This window comes from Otolemur garnettii, unplaced genomic scaffold (assembly GCF_000181295.1).
Source record: "Otolemur garnettii isolate 467f Iridium unplaced genomic scaffold, OtoGar3 scaffold00006, whole genome shotgun sequence".
NCBI classification, from domain to species: Eukaryota; Metazoa; Chordata; class Mammalia; order Primates; family Galagidae; genus Otolemur; species Otolemur garnettii.
The window spans coordinates 11956099-11970486 of record NW_003852401.1 but is presented as its reverse complement, the minus strand read 5'-3'; the positions used below and the strand labels follow the sequence as shown (position 1 = coordinate 11970486).

Below are 14388 nucleotides of genomic sequence, written 5' to 3'. Positions count from 1 at the left end.
AACCCCTTATTTTGTCAGTTTTTCCCAGTTCATTTTGCTGTATAATTTATAAGAAGGATTGAAAGCATTTAGAGAATGAATATGTACATGTTTTTCATATTTATTTCATTTCTAAAATTCTGTAGCTTAACCAGAGAATAAAGTTATCCTTTTCTCATTCACTGATTAATTTTCATGTTTGTATCTAGTGATTAAGGCGTAGGGGAGTTTGTTATGGTAAAAGGAATATAGATTGAAAATAATACCATGAACTAAAGAGAGAGAAGGAAGGATGGGAAGGCAACAAAGGAAGTTATCAGACTTGGCTTAGGTAGTAGTAGGTTGTACATGTTTAATAAGAGAACCTATTGATTAGTGACTGGAGTGTAACATTTCAAAGGCTGATCCAGGAAGTACAACTGAGATCTAGGGACAGCTTGTAGGAAGTTACATGAAAAGGAGGTATTACAGAAGTTTGCTTCAAATGATGAAGGGCAGCAAGGAGCACTTCTTTGTAGTTTCCTGGAAAACTGTTTAGTGATATCTCATTAGCAAATGGCACAGAAAACAACTTTGGCACTGGTACTGCTTGTTTTATCCAAACAGGAAATATCTTAATATTTAATTTAAAAAAATTACTATGTTGTGTTCTTTGTACAAATGCTCCTAATTCAGTGAAATTTAAGAGCAAAAAGTAAAGGTCTTGCTCCCTATTCCCTTTCAGTTTCACTCCTCATCTAAGGATGTAGAAACAGATGCTAATGCATTTACATAAATTAAATTACATACCTCAATAATATTTGCATCCTTCTTTTGATGTCCATTCCTTATTCTTTTATTGTTTTCATGGTGTTCTTCATGTGGATATTCCTAATATATACAGTAGTCCCTTCTCAACCTCTGACCCTATGTTCCAAGGCCCCCAGTGGATGCCTGAAACTGCAGATAGTTCCAAACCCTATATATACTATGTTTTTTTCTATACAAACACATCTGTGGTAAAGTTTTAGTTTATTAGGCACAGTAAGAGAGTAACAATAATAATAAGAATAGCAGAATAGAGAGAGAGGAGGGTTTTACTCTATCTCTCAAGTTGTTTTTATAAAGCTCTTTTAATACAAAGTCAAGTAACAGTTTTTTAGGGTTGATTCATAAAAGAACAAACAATTTTAACTTAAGCAATTTTAATAAAAGGATAAGAAATTCAGAAACAGAGCTCTGAACATTCCAATTACAAAAAACAATAAAATATAGCTTATTAAGTGGCGAAGCAAGATATTGTTGCTAAGAACTAGGAAGTATATTCCCCCATTCTTTCCCACACATCATAATAACAGAATAATTGTAACAATATACTGTAATAAAAATTATGTGAACGTAGTTTCTCCCTCTTTCTCAAAATACCTTGTTGTACTGTACTCACTCATTTTGGCAGTAAGGTTGGCTGAGAGTAACTGAAAGGAAAATGAAACTGTGGATAAGAGGGGACTACTGTATTTCAGCAATCCCCCTTATTGATGGACATTTAATTTTTTTCAAAATTTTTGACTCCAGTTAAAAATGATTTACTAGCATTCTTGTTTTTATCTTTGAGCAGTTAGGTAAAATGATTCTGCTGTTTAAGTATAATTGGTTGATTGCAAGTTTATGGATTTATGATTATTATGGGTATTATACAAAGTTAGTACCAGTTTATACTTTCTAGCAACAAACACTGTTTTTAATTGTAGAACTCTTCTGGCTTTGGGGATTTAGAGAAAAGGAGCATATTCCAGCTCTTTCAGGGGATAACTATGTACTAGATTAAGGTTGGAGGTAGCTATATTGATATATTTTATAAGCTAGAAAAGAGGAATACTTTAGCTATGATGCTTTTGTAATACATACTTTTATAATTCTTCAGAATTGAAACCATATTTTGGATTCTGAGGAATGTTTATATGAATAAACATTATGTGTGTGTGTGTGTGTGTGTATATATAAATAATCATTCTTTTTGGTCTGTGTTTCCAGAAGATGTGGAAAGAAAGCAAATTTATTTTCTAATAGCACAGTGTGGTTTTCTGTGATATGAAATATCAGTTTGAAAACAAACCTCATTTTAAAATATTTTAAGTTCAACACCTCCCTCTAGTGGAAAAAAGGAAACTCCACGAATTACAAGTGTCCTTAATATGATTTTTATAGATTCGCGCACACCCCCTCTGCCCTTTTCCACTACAAGGAAAGTCTGATTAGAAAATAAATTCTGTGACAAAAATTCCACAGTTAAATTTATTTGAAAAGATTAATTAATCTTTATCTAAACTACATGAGGTGTAGACCTTTTGGAATTCTTGTGTGTTAACAGTGCATACCACATTTGGATTATATTGATAAGAATATAAACTTCAGTATTTGAACATACAACCTCCAGGGATTTATATAATCAATACCTAATATAACCCACCAATATTATTAATATAACCAATACTTACCGCCTAGATGATGTTAGTGTATGTTATATTTGCTTCAAAATTAAAAACATACAATAAATTGTCATATTGTTAAAGATTAACTATTCTTAATCACTTTTCCATTCTACTACTACTTAATCCCTAAAAGATAACCATCATTCTGAAGTTGACATTTAATTTTCTGTCTGAATATATTGATTGTATTATTCTAATTTTTTTTTTTGTTTTAAAAAAATATATAGTATCATACAATATGTATCTTTGTTCAACTTACATTTTTCATGTATGCTTTTTGGATTTATTCAAGTTAATAAAATAGCTCTGGTTCATTCATTTTCACTGCTGGATAGTGATTAAATTGCTATAATCTCATTCTAAAATTTGAATGGCTGAGGAATTGTATCTATGGATAAGCAAAGAAAAGTGTTTCTTGAGATGGAATCTATTCCTGGTGAAGATGCTATGACATTGTTGAAGTAAAAGCAAAGGATTTATAATATTCCAAAAGCTTGCTTGATAAACCAGCAGCAGGGTTTAAGAGGATTGACTTCAATTTTGAAAGAAGCCTACTGTGGGTAAAATGCTATCAAATATCATCACATGCTACAGAAAAATCTTTCATGAAAGGATGAGTCAATTGATGTGGTATACTTTGTTGTCTTGTTTGTAGAAATTGCCACAGCTACACCCTTCAGCAACAATCACCCTGACCAGTCAGTAGCCATCAATATTGAGACAGGACTTTCCACCTATAAAAAGATTACAATTTGTTGAGGCTTGAGTGATTGTTAATATATTTTTTAGCAATTAAAAAAAATTTTTAATTAAGGTACACATATATAATTTAGACAGAATGTTATCACATACTTCATAGATTATAGTATAATGTATTGTACAAGAAACTAAAAAATTTATGTGGCTCATTTTGTTGCAATATTTGCTTTATTGTACTCATCTGGAACTGAATTTGCAGTATCTCTGCAGTATCTTATAATTAAGAATAAAATAATTATTAAGAGTTCATATGCACCAGCTACTTGGGAGGCTGAGGTAAGAGAATCACTTGAGCCCAGGAGTTGGGGATTGCTGTGAGCTGTGACGCCATAGCACTCTACCTAGGGTGACAGCTTGAGACTCTGTCTCAAAAAAAAAAAAAAGAGTTCATATGCGCTCATATTTAGGAGCTGAAAAAAATGAGTCTTACTTATGTAAGTAGAGAGTGGATTGGTAGTTACCAGAGGCCGGTAAGAAGAATGAGGGATGAAGGAAAATAAAAGAATATAAATATATTTATTACCACTGAACTGTACTCTTAAAAATGCTAAAGATGTTATATGTGTGTCATACCTCAATAAAAATAAATTAAAAGAATTCATATATAGTGACCTATACATAATCTTATAAATGAGAAGATATCGAAAAAGGAATTGAATTAATTTTTTTTTCTCATTCCTGATGTAGATATATATTGCTGGGGCTGGGTACTTTTCAGACCAGAATCTTTGATAGGCTTAAGTGAAGTGATGTCATCATACCTCACTGTTACTTTGAACTCCTGGGCTCAAGCTATCAATCTTCCTACCGCAGCCTCCTGAGTAGCTGGGACTGCAGGTGTGCACCACTGTGCCAGGCTAATTAGAAAACATTTTTTGTAGAGAGAGTCTTGTGTGTTACCCAGGCTGGTCTCAAACTCCTGGCCTCAGGTGATCCTCCTGCCTCCACCTCCCAAGGCACTGGGTTATAGGCATGAGGTACCACACCCAGCTGAGAGTTATATTTGATACTTGCAGCATACTCAACCAGATTCTGATGATGTATTTTGAGTAGTTAGAAATTCTGAGAAGCATGTGTAAATCTTTATGTGTGTGTATGTCTATGAATAAGATTGTGCTGCTGAGGGAAACATGGGAAAGAGGGTTTTATTAAAGGGCTTAAATGAGAATGATGCATCTGGATTAGTTACTGTGGAGAATATCTATGATATGTGTGTTAACTTGATGTTTGAACTTCCAATAAAATTCAACTCTTATTTCCAAGTTGAGTTGGAAAAGGAGATTGAGAGATTTTAGTAGAATACTACCTGAAGTTATTTGTCTATCAATAGAATAGCAAAGATGAAAACTTTTTGAAAACTAAAGAGGAAATGATACACAGTCATCTAGTGGATGGAATTTTAAGAGCTATAAGCATGTAGTTTAAGTACGATGAGCTCATGTAAACATTATTAGACATTCCAGCTAATCATTCCTTATTATACAAAGGATCAGTATACATTTGAATAACTAAATACTTCAAAATTTTAAGGAGAGGGGAAACATATGTGATAGTTGAACAACAGCATGGTGTAAAGACCCTCAGAGGTCAATTGAACATTTTAGTATGCTATACATATTTTTCATTATCGTGTGTATTACGCAGCCTTTTAAATTGTAAAACTTCAGTAGTGCTTTTAAAACGAATGTTTATTCTGAAACATTGCTGGAAGATATCTGGCTTGCTTGTGTAAATTAACCTATTGTGCTTGACGCCAAGATTTAGTGACTCATTGTCTTCTATATGGTAACTTTTAGTCATTGATGGCATATAAACTTTACTGATGCAAAAATGAATCATTTTCCAGGAGCAAGATAGTGCTGTACAAAATATGCAGAAGAAAGTAGAAAAATTAGAAGCAGAACATATGGATTGCTCTGACCTTTTACGTCGACAAACAAGTGAACTTGAATTTAGCACTCAACGTGAGGAACGCCTTAGAAAAGAATTTGAGGTATGTTTTCTCATTCTTTTACAACACACACCCCTATATGTGTTATCCATTTAGTGATTTAAGTTTAGACAAAGTTTTACTCTGCAATAAAATACAAAACTAATTTTGGTGCCTGTAGTCCCAGCTACTTGGGAGGCTGAGGCAAGGGAATCACCTAAGCCCAGGAGTTGGAGGTTGTTGTGAGCTGTGTGATGCCACGGCACTCTACTGAGGGTGATAAAGTGAAACTCTGTCTCTACCAAAAAAGAAAAAAAAAAAACCAAAAAACTAATTTTGGGGAGCATTTATTTATATTATATATTTGGGTTTTTCTGAAAACTTATATGTCTGAGTAAAGTATTTTATATTTGCCCCTGATTTTTAAAATCTGTTCTTTTTTTTTTTTTTTGAGACAGTCTCAAGCTGTCGCCCTGGGTTGAGTGCTATAGCGTCACAGCTCACAGCAAACTCCAGCTCTCAGGCTTAAGTGATTCTCTTGCCTCAGCCTCCCAAGTAGCTGGGACTACAGGTGCCTGCCACAATGCTTGGCTATTTTTTTTGTTGTTGCAGTTGTCATTGTTGTTTTAGCAGGTCTGGGCTGGGTTCGAACCCACCAACCTTGGTGTATGTGGCCAGCGCCCTACCCACTCAACCACGGATGCCGCCCCAAATCTGTTCGTTTTTAACAACTCTCATGGAATATTTGAGAAGTTTGAGAGTAATTCTTTACATTATAAGGTTGAGGAAGCAACATAGGGAAATATTTGGTGTACATAGGTTCTAAAAGATAAAAGTAATATTAAATTCTTAGTTTGAATCATATACTAGCTGATTTTGTGAAATGCTTTTTAGATGAGACTTTAGATGCAAAAGGAGAATCAATTTACAAATGAAAAATAGGATTTTTATGAGTAAATGATACTAAAAATAACTAATAGTGAGAGAAATCTAATAGATTTGTTAATCTTTCTTTTTAAAGTTTCCCTTTGCTGTGTGGGAAATTATGTATTTAAACAGATAAATTTTTGTCCTAACCATAATTTATAATCTTTATCAAGTAAATAAATATTTATATCTAGTATTTAATGCTAGAATATAACACTTATTAAACCCACTGCAAAAATGTTCTGGAAATTTTAGCAAAAGAAATATATAAAAGCAAGAAATGCAATAAGAATTATAACTTTTGGGAAGAAGGAGGTATGATTTTTATTATTCTCAGATGATATGCCTATACACATGGATAGTAGAGAAAATCAACTTTAAAATGATTGACACTAGTAAAAGCATTCAGTAAGGAAGCTAGGCAGAAAAAATGTATAATAATTATGTTTATATTCTTACATATCAGTAATAATCAGTTAGAGACTTTAATACTGAAAAACTTTTCTTCCCATGGTGACAAATTAGGAATAAAATTTAAAAATACACTAAAAATTAGGAAATTTAACTGAGGGTCTTAAAATAGTGAGACATGTTGGAAACATTTAATATTGTAAAGATACACATCCTGCCTAAATTATATTATGGGTTAAAGCAGTTCTAATCCAAATGTTAATGGATTTATTTTGGAGAAACAGAATCTAAAGTCCATGTGGAAAACTAAAGAGATAGATGAGAGCATCTAAAACATTTTGGTAAAAGAAGACTAATGAGTGGGACTTCTTCTATCAGAGGTTAATATATGCTATCCAACTTTACTAAGATATCAGTTGTGGTTCTTTGGTTGTATTGCAACAGAAACTAACTTTTCTTAATTTAAATAGGGACTATAATGGGAATCATATTCCCAGAATCAGAAAGAAGGCTAAGGAATAAGGCTTAGAAAGCATATGGATCTCAGAGGCTTTCTAGAAGTCTTGGAGCAGAAATGATGGATGAAATTGGGGTGAATTGGCACCAAATTTTTCATTTTTTAATTATTATTACTATTATTTTTGCCAGGGCTGGGTTTGAACCCACCACCTCTGGCATATGGGGCTGGTGCCCTACCCTTTTGAGCTACAGGTGTTGCTTCTTTTTATTATTTTATTCAGGGTTCAAATCCCAGGAAGAGGATATTTGATTGAAAGAGGTAATTTACCCCAAATTAATCCCTACCAATTCTACTAAGATTAAATCCCCTCCCCCAAAATAAAATTCTTGCAAGGAAAATTAGTGTGCTGGTACCAAAAGAAAGGGATAGGGTTGTTGAGTGGCCAAAAAGTATTAATACCGTCCCTTTAAGACTAGACTGTATTAGTCAGGGTTTTCCAGAGAGATAGAACCAATGTTTATAGATATGTAGATATAGATACATGAGAGGGGATTATTAGGGAAATTCACTTACATGGTTATGGAGGCTAAGAAGTCCCATGACAGGCCATCTGCAAGCTGGAGCCCCTGTGATGTTGGCAGTCTGGCTTTGTGCAAGTCTAAAAGTCAGAGAGCCAGGTGGTGTAATTCTCAGTCCCAGGTAGATGGCCTGAGAACCTGAGGGTGCTGCTGGCCCAAGTCCTGGAATCCCATAGCCAGAGAGCTTCTGATGTCCAAGGGCAGGAGGAGGAGAGTGTCTCAGTTTGAAGAGATAGAGAAGAAATTCTTCTCCCTTTTTTTGTTCTATCCAGGCCCTCAGTTAATTGTATCACCCACATAAAGGGTGAATCTTTTCGACTTACTCCACAAATTCATATGCCAATCTCCTTTGGAAATAGCCTTACAGACATAGCAGAAGTGATGGAAGTCATGCTTTAGTATGACTTTAGTTTAGGTTTTCCTTAAACCAGTCATGTTGATATCTAAGATTAGCCATGACTCAGATGTTTATTGGAACAGAGTTGAACATCCAGTAGACTTACAGATATTCTATAACAATTTTGTATATTAAGGTATCTTTTTAAATCAGTGAGGAAAGAAAGATTACTCAGCCAATCATGTTGACACAATTGATTAACTTTTTTGGTCAAAATAAGAGTCTTATGTTCTAAAATAACTTTTGGTTGATTAAAAAGAATAAAATGTTAAAAATTAAGATAAACTAAGAAGAAAATTTATTTATTTATTTATTTAAAATAGTGTCTTGCTGGTTTTGTCCAGGCTGGACTTAAACTCCTGAGCTCAAGTGATCCTCTTGCCTCAGCTTCCCAGGTAACTGGGATTATAGCCACAGATCACCATGCCTGGCACATCAAAAGTCCTTAACCTTACCATAATATAAGACAGACTAGAACATTCATCATGTGATATTAAATAAAATGATGGTACCAGCCTTGGAGAGGGTGATGATAAAAATTCCTGATTCTTGCTATTAGGAATGTAAATTTCTAAAACTTTTAAGGACGTCCATTGGACCCCTTTCTGGTCAGAAAATTATTGTATCTCTCTGGGGCCTGCTTACTTTCTTCTCTGTCTCTTCTTATTGCCTTCTACACCTATGACTTTATGATATTTCTAGGATGTCTTCATTATCTTCTTTCTGTTAGGTCCTCTCCTAAGTCTCATGCCTCTTTTATTTCAATAAAGCACACAGTCTAGAAGTTTCTAAAGAAAAGCTATATCAGAGCTAAATTTTATGTGTATCTGAATACGTTTTTATCAGTAAAGTGTTAGGGTTGATATAATTTTGCTGAATATGAAAATTTATGTTGAAAGTCATTTCCCCTTAGAATTGAAGGCTCATCTCACTGATGTCCAGTTTTATCTTTTGCTGTTGAGATGCCTGATGCTATTCTGGTTTGTATTCCTTTGTTTGTGACCTTTTTCTCACTCTCTTCCTCTTGAAAAGTTTTATTAATTCTCTGTTTTTTAAAAAAAGTTTTTATTATGGAATACCATAAATATGTATGGGGGTTACTATGATAGTCTGAGACAGAATGTGTTATGGTACATTATTTCACTTCTAAGAATTACAGTTGACAGTGTTCTTTCTGATTCACCGGTACAAGTTTCAACATGCAGGGGGGACTTCGTTTGTTTCTGTGCACAAGGATTTTACCTTTCTTGATTTTTGTATATCTCAAAAATTTTGTAATGACCTATGTATAAAGGTAGACAGAATAGTATAATGAACTTAGTATATCCATCACCAGCTTTAGTCAATTTATAGACAATCTCATATCATTTATAGCTCAACTTATTTCTGTTTTCCCATATTATAATGAAGCAAATCCCTAGTTTTATCATTTTAACTATTAGTATTTCATTTTGATTTCTAAAAATAAGTGGACTTTTATCTAAAGCCACATATGATTATAATATTTAAATTAACAGTAATTACTGGAAATAATCACATATCCAGGTATTTTCCAAATTTTAAGTAGTCTCATAAATGACATAAATGTGTGTATGTTTTCAATTTGTTTGATTCTGAATCCCAAATTAGGTCTACACCCTGTGATTAACTGAGGTCTCTTAAGTCTTTTAATCTACAGATTCTTCATTGATAGCTTTCTTTTATCTTGTAGTATATTTTATCTTACAGTATTATTTTTGCTATAGATTTCCCACTGAATATGAAATTCTAGAACACCAGGGTTAAACAACGTTTCTTAGTATAGATCTTTTTTTATTCAATGGGTAGGAAATATGCTGGTCATGTTAGTCAGGAGACTCATGTCCTTCATTTTGAAGAGTGCTCTTATTTCTTCACAATTTTTTCCTCAGGTTTTTTTTTTTTTTCTTCTTCTCTCTTTTTGGGGCTGTTTATCATTCAAATGTTAGATCAACTGGATTGATGTTTTACTTTTCTTATCTTTCTATTTCTCACCATTCTGTTGTCTTTTTCTTTGTCTTTGTTGTCCTTGATGCTTCAGGGAGATTTATTTCACTTTCCTTCTGAATCTTCTAATTGAATTTTTTCTTTTTTCTTTGTACTCTGTCCCATTTTTGTAGTATCTTATTCCTATGTTGTCGAGCATTCATTTGTTTATTCAGTAAATATTTATTGATGTGTCAGGCACATTTTCTGGGTGCTTGAAGCATAGCAGAGAATGAAAGAAAAAGTCTCTTTTCTGTTGAAGTTGGCATTCTAGTCAGAAAGAAATGTCTTTTTTTTTTTTTTTTGAGACATGATCTTGCTCTGTTGCCCAGGCTAGAGTGCACTGACGCCATCATAGTTCACTGCAGCCTAAACTTCTAGGCATAAGTGGTCATCTTGCCTTAGCCTCCTGAATAGACGGTAGTACAGGTATGTGCCACCACACTTAATTTTTAAAAATATATTTTGTAAAAACAATTTTTTTCTTTTGTAGAGATGGGGATTTTGCTATGTTGCCCAGGCTGGACTTGAACTCCCTAGCCTCAGGTGATCCTCCCACCTTAGTCTTCTTAATTGGGATTACTGTGCCTGGCCAGAAATTGCATGTTAAGTGAAGCAAAACGTGTGTAATATGTTGGTTGGTGATAAATTCTGTGGAGAGTAATGTAGTACTATAGTGGAGGTAATGAGTAATGGGACAGGATGGTTATCCTTCTATATTGGTGGTCATGGGAGGCTAACTTGACAAGGTGGTATGTGAGCTGAGACTTGAAGAAAAGGATTGGGCCATGTGGATATCTGGAGGAAGGACAATCTAGGTATAAGGAATAGAAAGTGCAATGGCCATGAGATGTAACTGTGCTTGGAATGTTTGAGGAATGGTAAATAGGTCATTGTGGCTGAAATGGAATGAGCAAAAAAGAGACTGGCAGGATATATATAGAATGGTAGGCAGATCATAAAGGATCTTGAAGGTCTTTCATATTTTGTTGTAAGAACTTTGATTTTTTCCCTGAGATAGGAAACTATTGGAAAGTTTACAGCAGAGGAGTGCCATGCCTTATTTATATTGTAAAAGCATTATTCTGAATACTCTTTGGAGAATAGATTAAAAGAGACCATTTAGGAGACTACTAAAATAATGTAGATGAGAGAATATGGTGTGTTAGGCCAAGTTAGTGATAGAAGAGGTGGTCAAATTTGGATATATTTTAGAAGATAGAACTAACAGAATTTGCTGATTTTTTTGTCTGTTGTGAGAGAAAAGGAGTAAAGGATAATGCCAAAGATTTTGGTTTGAGAAGACAGGTGAATGACATTTAATGAACATAAGTAGAATAGGTTTGAGAGAGATCAGGAGTTTGGTTTTAGATATGTTAAATTTAATATGCCTATACGATAACCAGATGGAGATGTTGAGTAGGCTGTTGAATATATGAGCACTGGGTTTAGGTAAAGTCTTATAGTAGGGTGATAAGGGAATGTAATGAATGTTATATTGGAAAATTTGCAAATGTTAACAATCTCAAGGTGTTTTTTTTTCTGTTTCTTTAGTTTTTGTAAAGAGTTATGTGTTAGTTTCCATTTTGGTGGTTATAAAATGGAAAAAGGAAATGGAGGAAGAATCTAGGCATCATACTTTTCAGTATGCAGACTCTCCTTGGTTTCAGTCTGGTGTACCCCTCTTCCTGTCCCCTCCATGGGTATTTCTGTGTTCAACCACTGGTTCAGATTCATGTTCTCCAGATAATACATGTATTCTTTCAGCTTGTATGAGGGTTAGAGAAGAGTAGTGGTTGGCTACTTGTGATAGGGGTGGATGCCTGGAGGTCTAACTTCTCATATTGATGCTTAAAAAAAACTTTATTGAGATGTAATTTGTATACTATACATTCACAGATTTTAAGTGTACAGTTCAGTCATTTTTACTATATTTGCAGCATTGTGATTACCATTACCAGAATCAATTTTAGAACATGTGCATTACCCCAATAAGAAACCTAATACCCACTAGCCATCACTTTCATATTCCTCCATCCTTCTCAGCTTTAAGCAGCCAGTCATCTACTTTCTGTGTTTATAAATTAGCCAATTTTAGACATTTCATATCAATGGAACTGCAATATGTGGTCTTTTGTGATTGACCTATTTCACTTGATATAATGTTTCCAAGGTTCATCTATGCTATAGTATATATCAGTATTTCATGCCTTTTTATGAGTGAATAATATTTTGTTGTATAATCTGCCACATTTTCTGTATTCACCTATCAGTTGATAGACATTTATGTTGTTTCTACTTTTTTGGCTGTTTTAAATAAAGCTTTTGTGAATATTTGTGTACAAATTTTGTGTGGATATGTTTTCAGTTCTCTTGGGTATATATATACACACCTAGGAGTGTAGTTGCTGGGTCACATGATGTTAACTGTATGGTTAATATTTTGAGGAATTGTCAAATTGCTTTACACAGTGGCAGCACCTTTTTGCATTTCTACTGCCATTGCGTAGGGGTTCTAGTTTTTCCAGACGCTTACCAGCAGTTGTTATTGTCTGTCTTTTTGATTATAACCATTGTGAAATGGTATCTTATGGGTTTTTTTTTTTTGAGACAGAATCTCACTTTGTTGCTCTTGGTAGAGTGCTGTGGCATCACAGCTCACAGCAACCTCAAACTTTTGAGCTGAAGCAATTCTCTCGCCTCAGCCTTCCAAGTAGCTAGGACCCTAGGCGCCCACTACAACGCTCAGCTATTTTCTTGTTGCAGTTCTCATTGTTGTTTAGCTGGCCTGGGCCGGGCTGGAACCCACCAGCTTTGGAATTTGTGGTTGGCACTGTAACCACTGTGCTACAGGCGCCTAGCCTTATGTTTTTTATTTATATTTCTTCTTCTTTTTATTTAAAGAGATAGATCTTACTCTGTTGCCAAAGCTGAAGTGCAGGGACATGATCATAGCTCACTGTAACCTCCAACTTCTGGATTCAATTGATATTTCTGCCTCAGTTTCTTGGATAGCTAGGGCTATAGATGTGCACCATTATGCTTGGCTAATTTTTAATTTTTTTTGTAGTGACTGGATCTTTCTTTGTTGCCCAGGCTGGTCTTGAAATCTTGGCCTCAAGTGATTTGTCTGCCTTAGCTTCCCAAAGCACTAGAATTACAGACAGGAGCCACAATGCTCTTGATTTTCATTTCTTTAATAACTAATTATGTTGAGTGTCATTACATATGTTTATTGGCCATTTGTATATCATTTTTGGAGAGATATTTATTCATATTTCCTGTCTATTTTTAAAATGGGTTATTTGGGGTTAGCACGGTGGCTTGCACCTGTGATCCCAGCACTTGGGAAGCCAAGGTGGATGGATAGCCTGAGCTCATGAGTTCACGACCAGCGTTAGCGAGAGACACCTGTCTCTAAAAAAATTGCTGAGCGTTGTGGTGGGTGCCTGTAGTTCCAACTACTTGGAAGGCTGAGGCAAGAGAATCGCTTAAGCACGAGAGTTTGAGGTTGCTATGAGCTGTGACGCCATGGTGCTCTACTGAGGGTAACAAAGTGAACCTCTGTCTCAAAAAACCAAAACAAAATAAAAACAAAAACAAACAAAAAACCCAGTAAAATGGGTTATTTGCACCATATGAAAGTATGTTGTTAATAATAGGGGAAATTGGGTTAATAACAGAGGAAACTGGTGATGCCAAATAATCAAGTTGACAAGATAAAATTACACTTCTACCATACATGGTCTAATTTTTTATAAAACTAGAGGATGAGTAAAAACATGAGATTATATTCTAAGTAATATTTTAACTTTTCTCTTGTGCTAAACATCTTTTCAGGCCAATAAATTCAGGAATATATCATCATATCTCATATCATTTTAATACTGTGTGGTCTGTAAGTGGCTTATTAAAACAGAATTAGGATAGAATTAATGTTCTGAATATTAGAATTTAAAAATCATTTAAGAGTCACTTTGTATGCTATAAAACCCTCTGATCATGACAAAAACATTTTAATTATGTAATAGTTATGAAGAAGTACTAGGTAATAGTGATTTCTTTTTTGTTGATTGAATTCTTGATAAGCCAATTTTGACTCGGTTGAGAAAAGGTCTAATCCCTAAACTTTATCATGTGTTTTTGGATAATTCAGTTTTGATTTTTTTCCCTGTAAAACATTTATTTATTTATTTGCAGTTTTTGGCCGGTGCCAGGTTTGAACCCACCACCTCCGGTATATGGGGCTGGCACTTTACTCCTTTGAGCCACAGGCACTGCCCCTCCTGTAAAATATTTAATACAGTATTTGTTTTAGACTGCTTTTATTTTTACTGTATGATTTTTCTTCATTGCTCTGTAAATGCTTTTGATAATGCCAGTTCTCTGCTTTTGGAAAATTTGAAGCTTTTGAAGGAGTCTAAATAGTCTTTATTTTTATTCTATTTATGAGAATTGCGACAAAGTGAGAT

The 14388-nt window shown here is 34.2% G+C and overlaps 1 protein-coding gene across 2 annotated transcripts in view; it reads left to right on the top strand.

Annotated features, from left to right (window-relative positions):
• CCDC171 (coiled-coil domain containing 171) overlaps positions 1–14388 on the top strand; it is a 402279-nt gene that overhangs the window by 56679 nt on the left and 331212 nt on the right. For both annotated transcript variants that reach the window (XM_003782870.3, XM_023509106.1), the window contains exon 7: positions 5056–5202. In XM_003782870.3, coding sequence (XP_003782918.1) covers positions 5056–5202 — 147 coding nt within the window. The remainder of the gene's footprint in view (positions 1–5055; positions 5203–14388) is intronic.